Genomic DNA, 7309 nt, shown 5'->3' with positions numbered 1-7309 from the left:
ATTTTCATGAATTGCATTTTGTCCACTCTGAGAAATGGAATTCAGATTCAGTGCACTGACACTCAACCTGTGATGACCCAGAAGTGTTCTCACATCACTTGCAATTATTAGAAATAGTATTCTGCATTCTATCTGCTGAATTAATTCAAATATTTATACTGTATATTGATACAAAACATTTTAAAAATTTGAGATGGTTTCTACAGTCTCAGCTGGGAAAAATTAATTTATTCCCACTAGATAACATGAAGACTGTTCTTAATAAATGCTATTTCTCTTTAAAATGCAGCTTTCCCTTCTACAAAATGTTCTGGTGCCACAGGTATTGAAAATGTTAAAAATTAGCTTAATTTTTGTGATTAAAAAGATTCATCCCTCAAGTCCTCTGTACTAAATAAACTGAACAACCTAGTTAAAGATTTCCAAAAGAATTAATTTCTGGATAAATCCACACCTGCAAACTTCAGCTAAAGTGAAAATTCAAAATGAAAAAAAAACCCAAGCCACCAACCCCAGAACTCAGGCAGAACACTGACTAGAGAGGAAATGCTCAATACCCAACCCCCCTGAAATCTAGTTTTCTTTTGTACCCCAAGCTTACTGTAATCCCATCTCTCTTTTAAATCAGTACATTATTTCTTGTACTTTGAAGTACCTGTCAAGCAGCATTTCATGAAAAGTGCCTTCTTTCCTGGCTTTTCTGAGAGCTTTTGTATCTTCTTTGCTTATTTTAAGCTTTTTGTCTTGAAAACTTTGGAATTTCTTTCTGTAAGGGGGGAAAAAAATGTTACAGAGTTTAACTTCTTTAAAGTTTTGCATTTCAATAAAACAGCGGCTGTGATAAGAATCTTAACTTCTACTACGCAGTACACAACTGACCTAATAAAATCCAGCAAACCAACACAGTATCCAACCTTGCACTAAGACTTCTGTAGGTAAAAACTATTCAGGTTGTTTTTTTGGCAGTCTAGGCGGGAATGAGCCCTACGTGATTAGCATGACGCGGTTACAAGTTCTTAAAGAGACCCTTCTTCAGCTATTAGCATGACAAGTCAGGGAGCAAAAGGGTACTGGGTGTAGGTGCAAGGAGCTGGTAATGGGGAGCTGCAGGGGCGGGCTCTGTGAGAAGAGGCCAGGGGCTGCCCTGTGCTGGACATAACTGGCTCCACAACAGATCCGCTGCAGGACACAGCCAAGCAGAGCTGGCAGCAGCTCTGTGAAAACACATATAAGAAAACGTAAAATGCCACACAGGCAGAGGAGGGCGGGGGGGGAAGTGCAAAATGGCAGTGTGAACATCAAGGACAGAGGAGAGGGAGGAGGTCCTTCAGGCACTGCAGCAGATATTTCCCTCCAGCCTGTGGAGGGGACCATGCCAGAGCAGTGGGAAAAGTGGGAGAGGAAAGAAGTGGCAAAGAAAAAGCACCATGTATTGACCCATACCCCCTTCCTGGAGTCCGAAGTGAAGCTCAGCTTGGGAGATGGGGGAAGGAGAGATGGCGTTTTTAATTTTTGTCTTTGTTTCTCACTAACCAAATCTACTTTAATGGGCAATAAATTTCATTAATTTTTCACAAGTTGAGTCTGTGACACCAATCTCCCTGTCTTTATCTTGACCCTTAAGCTTTCTCATCCTATTTTCTTATCTTGGCCTGCTAAGGGGAATGCGAGTGAAAGGCTGGGTGGGAGTTTGTCTCTTCCACCAAAGGCAGACCCAAAGAGAAGCAAAAAAAGATACTTGAGCCTGTTAACGGCTCTAAACTACATACACATAATTGATTTCACACTGTTTAACGTTTCCTTTGTCTTCTTGTGGAACATCATCTTTCTTCTTAGCTTCTCTTTCAGCACAAGTACGAATCTAGTCATTCAGAGGAAAAAAACAAAACAGAAAAGGTCTGGTTTTTTTTTTTTTTAACCAGATGTTACATGTTAAAGACGACAATATATCCTTCATAACAGAAAGACTCACAGTGCCTTTTTAAGTTCACAGTTTTCAAATTGGTTAATTCACAACTGGAGACAACTGCACTAAAAGCAAGAGCTGCCAAAAGTATGGGAAATACTAAGTCTAATCCTTGATACTACTGTAAGACAATCACCTTCGTCTCAGAGAAACACCATTACAGTTCTTAGTTCTAGCAGAGATAAAATGCCTTTTTAAGAGACTGACTTAATATTATTGCTCTGACTAATAGACAGGTGTCTCTATTTGGAGGCACACATATATTTTCCACATCCAGACGAAGTCAAGACGTTCTTTTTACATTCTCTTACTTAGAAGATCTCCCCTTCTGCATAATTCTGCTAAATCCTTCTCTGTCCCTGCTTCTGTTATAATTAATCTCTTCCATACCAAGCTGTTCAGAACTATGTGGAATATCACATAGACTGTTTTGCCCCACAACATCTTGCCCTTCCATTGTGGCAAAATACTTCCTGTAGAGATAGGAAGGTATCTCAGTTTATGCAGCCCTGGAGATCATTTGCCTTTCTTGTGGCCAAATCACTTGACAGCTTATAGAAAGCAACTATAATTGTATTAACAGTAAATTGCAGCACACAGACACCTGGTTCTTTGAATATCTGTGCCAATCCTATATTAATTGTAGAAGTTATAGATTACCTTTATCATTTCTTCTTCCCCTGCAGTTTTGCTTTTGGCTTCTATGTCTCCTTCTTCATTGCATCTAATAAAACGGCTATTTGCTGCTAGCAATGCCATTTTCTTCTGCAGAAATAATATCATATATTGTTACTATAAAGATTTTGTATATAATCCTCGATTCATAAAATTTATCCTCTACGATACACCAAAAAACTCTGTAAATGCTCTTTATTCTTTTATATATGGACACTTCAGTAACTAGCCAGCAGCCTTGCTGGCTTCTTCATACTTAAGATGCTTATAGCTGCCAAAATGCAGTTATATGAAGTATTTTAAGAACTTCCAATTATAGTAAATGCGCTGCAGTTGAGAAAACAGGAGATCAAGAGTTACAATATGGAAGAGACTGCAAAACATTTTTACTCCACAAAGAACATCAACATAGATTAATTCAAAATATAGTCAAATGCTAGGAACATGAGGGTGATGAGGCACTGGAACAAACTGCCCAGGGAAGTTGTGGAGACCCCATCCCTGGAGGTGTTCAAGGCCAGGCTGGAGGGGGCTTTGAGAAACCTGGGCTGGTGGGAGGTGTCCCTGCCCATGGCAGGGGGGTTGGAACTAGATGATCTTTAAGGTCCCTTCCAACCTAAACCATTCTATGGTTCTACAAACATCAAGTGAACCACTCCAGACAGCTTACGTCTTGGAAGACAGGTTCCCATTGCTCTCTTGATCCTATTGCATCTGAACGTCCAACAACAAGTCCATCTGAATTTATACCAAGGTATTTGCCGTAACCAGACTTCAGAGCAATCCTTAAAGAGGAAATGCAGAAAAATAATAATGTTTTTAGTTCAAGCAAAACACCATATCCAACACATCACAAACACATTATTAGACAACATCTTTCAAGAGAATATTAAAACATGTATCCACATCAGAAACAAAGACAACAAGTATCAAAACTTGTAACATTGTTACAGTAATTACCTTGTATCAGACAACTTCACGGCTGTAAACTGTTCAGGAGGACTAGGGCCTTCATCATCTGAGGGATAAATTTTCCTTTCGTTAGGTATGAAGTATTAAACATACAATATTTTTGCCTGTTAATATTGCAGTTTCCAAAAGAATTAGACATAGATAAATACTACGGAAAGCTGTAATAATTAATTTCTTTAAAAATTTGGGTTTTGAATACTCACTTTTAAAAAAGCAATGCAGGTACTCATTTATGTTCATATCTTTATAGCGCTTAAAACAAGACACAATATAAAGACAATCCTTGTGCAAAGAAGTTTACAGCTGAGAATGTTTTGTAATTCTCCAGACAGCTTTGAAAACCTTAATCTCCTTGTAATGTTATTTTTTTCCATAAAAAAAATATATATATATTGCAGTTCAGCTATGGCAACACAACTCAGTATCCTAACAGCTACTAGTCTCTCCATCCCACGGACTCAAAGACAGATAATATTGCCATGGATTGCTTTGACCTCACCCCGGAGGTGAAACACACTGTCAGGGTTCTGAACAGTCCTTGTCTGACTGATGGCTCTCAAATTCAAAGTAAGGACAAGCTAATTATCCTACCACATTAGCAGGCCACTTATGCAGCAACAAAACAAGCATATTAAGATGAGGATGCAGCAATAAGCCTTGAAACTCATCTGCCTTGAGTTTCACTCTTCAACTGACACCATAAAGGTTTTATAGGATTTAATAAAAGTTATACTGCTTTTTATCCAGTAAGTGGTATGGCCTTTAACAGGTGATCATCTCCACTGCAGTTCAATTTATTGTACACATAAACCAGCAAGAAACTAGATAAGTGAAACTGATTGGTAGTCATTAGGTTTAAGTCATCTGCACGCTACAGCTGGGATTGTTGCATTATTTGTAATAAACTTTTAGCTGTAAAACTGCTTGCCTTTAAGTGATGCTACTTTTATGCTTTTATGCCTTTCATTACTAAAACTGCTTATTTCCAATTTTCCTGAAACAAACCTTTATGCGGTGCTCCAAGCGTAAACAAGCCATTGTCGAGGGCATGGATGTAAGCTCCTTTATCCATTTCGATAGCAATAGTTCCTGTAATTTCACCAAAATTACTGACGGCCCACCAGTTTCCTAAAATACAAAACCATGACAGTTAATATTCTGATTACAGTAGTTCAAGAGATGGTATTTCTCCGTCTTCTCTGAGATTTGAAATCCTAAAGATACAATTGTTATTACTATCTCAAGATCTTTGTGCATTATTTTATAGTACAGAGCCAATTTAATGGTGCTGCTGTTGAACCGGAAAGTCCTGCTGTTCTACCCACCCTGCTATCCCTAGTTACAGGCTCCTGCGCTTCATCTCTTCGTTATGTTGGTCCATAGAGCAAATTGATCCATACATTTGATCCAGCAAAGGTACACCTTGCAAGGAAGGGTTGTTTTTTTTCTTTCCTCCTGCAGTTTCAGGGTCATATCGAATTATTAGATTCTCCAAGACAACAGAAACAAATAATCTATCTCATCTTGCTTTTAGATTACTTCGTGTGAGCTGTAATCCTTAGGACTTCAGCTGTTCAAGCCTATCTGTGTTTGAACATTTGAGCCCCACAGAATTCTACCACAGAATTCAAAGTTAAAGGTAGCCCTACCCATGTGCATGAATTAGAATTATTACATTTATGTTTTTTAAACAGTAAATTTTTCCCCTGGCATATTGTCTTACAAATACTTTCTACCTGATTAAGACAAAAAACTATTTTTAATTAATCTGAATATGATGTCTTTTTTTCCACATGGTGAGTTTGGCATGTCAATCTGTCTTGAGCAGAAATAATTTTCCTCTATCTTTGTACAACATATGGAGCTACTTGTCTTGCCCTCTACACTCAGGGCTTGCAGATCAATGTATGAATTTTCCAAATCTCTCCCACTTTTTTGAAGTCTGGCCAAACTAAAGAACATGAGCCATTGGTAACATTCCTCTAGTTTAAGACACAACTGCCCATTTTCTCATATATCATGATTTGTTTTAACACAGGAACACTTTAGCTTATGCCTATATACACATAATAGAAAATGACATTTATCCAGCAACATGTGCAGTGCTACAGCATACATCTCCATCTCTCGTGACCTTGTGGTTCTTTCTTAGCTGTTTTTGTTTGTGAAGTGAACTGTGATCAATTGAAGACATGACAGTACTGAAGGGCAACAGTCTGCCAAGTTACCGCTCATAATTATACATACTTTGATCCTTCTATTTTATGAAAAAGGAAAGAGTAAAATTATATTTTGTTAATGGTTAATGTTTGTGTCCTCAGTTTCAATTAACAGCAACAAATTTATAATGTGAACACATCACAGCAGTAAAGCCAAACTAAAAACAGTATACGAAACTAAAAACAAATAAACAAGCTAACCAAGACTCTCTTCCTTTTGAAAGGATCAAGGGTTTGTGTGAGCTAAAGAACCTGGTCAGAAAGCAACTAGTGGCAGAGTAAGAGCAGAAAGCACAGGTGATCCAACCACTAATTTTCAAAGTGATAGTAACAGAAGATTCAAGTTATTTACACAGAAATGTGCTCATTAAATAACAGCATGACAGCGCTAAAAAGTGTCTCCTCCTGAAGCAAACAGCACTGGGAAAAAAAAAAATAAAAAAAAGACAGACAGATCCAAGTTGATAAATAGGTTAAGATTATGTAAGAACATACTTCAGCTAAGAAGTGGAAAATCCACCCCGTTGGTATCAGAAGTTCCATTTGGAGTCTAGGAAGACCCCAACATACAAACAACATGCTGTGAGAAACAGTTATAAATCTCCACAGAGACTACGCTTGGCTTACAAACTCCTACAGCAATCTCTTCAGCTTCTGCCGTCCCCTACAGCTCCTGCAAAGCAGCTCACCAACAATATCAAGTTGCTCTGCCGCATCCTCTTCCCTTTTCCTTTTCTTCTCCTTGTGTTTTTTCTTGCTGCCAAAGGGAGATGCAAAGAAATAAGAAAGCGCCTCCGGCCCGGCCCTCCTCACAGGGCCTCGCCTCACCCCGCTCAGGAGCGGGCGGGCCACAGGAACCCAGCTGGGGGTGGGGGGGAAGAGGGACGACGGGACACCCCGGCCCGAAGCACCGGGACGGACAACCCCCTCCTCACCTTTTCTCTTTCGCCCCTTTGAGGACGAGCTTGGTGGATTTAACGCAGGAATACTCCGCCATGTCCGGCTACGGCGAACGCGGAAGAACGCACGGACGGAAGTCGCGGAGGGACAAACTTCCCCGCCGCCCTCCTTCCGCCATTTGCCGTGCGCGTGCGCGCCGGGCAGGGGTCGCGCCCGCCCCGCCTCCCCTCGTCGCACGTTGCCGGCGCTGCGCACGGAATCTGAGGGGAAAAATAAAACAATACGAGTTTAAAATGAGGTTTAAGAGCGTGTGCCCTTGCACCTTCCCCTTCTAAGTCTGGCTCGGCGCCGCCGGTTGCTCTAGCGCTTTGCAGGACTGTAGCCCCCGAGCGCTCAGGAATAACGAGCCTGCGGCTTCCTCTCTGGTGTGCGGGAGCAACCTGTTGGCGTGTGCATTTAAAAGCATATCTCACGGACACAGAGCAGAGCCCCTGGGGCTGTGCCGTGGCCTGGCCTGCGTGGCTGAGGGCGGGCAGGCAGCAGGCTGGGCTGAGGCAGGAGCCACAGCTTCGAGGTG

At 40.7% G+C, this 7309-nt stretch overlaps 1 protein-coding gene across 1 annotated transcript in view; it reads right to left on the bottom strand.

The window, feature by feature from the left end:
- Positions 1-6829, bottom strand: part of FRG1 (FSHD region gene 1) — a 7084-nt gene extending 255 nt beyond the window's left edge. Inside the window, exons 1-8 of the mRNA XM_009883907.1 lie at positions 6768-6829; positions 6522-6589; positions 4619-4741; positions 3602-3659; positions 3312-3426; positions 2627-2731; positions 1770-1861; positions 656-766 (exon numbers count right to left, since the gene is read on the bottom strand). Coding sequence (XP_009882209.1) covers positions 656-766; positions 1770-1861; positions 2627-2731; positions 3312-3426; positions 3602-3659; positions 4619-4741; positions 6522-6589; positions 6768-6829 — 734 coding nt within the window. The remainder of the gene's footprint in view (positions 1-655; positions 767-1769; positions 1862-2626; positions 2732-3311; positions 3427-3601; positions 3660-4618; positions 4742-6521; positions 6590-6767) is intronic.
- Positions 6830-7309: the final 480 nt, after the last annotated feature.

This window comes from Charadrius vociferus, unplaced genomic scaffold (assembly GCF_000708025.1).
Source record: "Charadrius vociferus isolate BGI_N301 unplaced genomic scaffold, ASM70802v2 scaffold514, whole genome shotgun sequence".
Classification (NCBI taxonomy): Eukaryota; Metazoa; Chordata; class Aves; order Charadriiformes; family Charadriidae; genus Charadrius; species Charadrius vociferus.
This window is presented reverse-complemented; position numbering and strand designations above follow the sequence as displayed.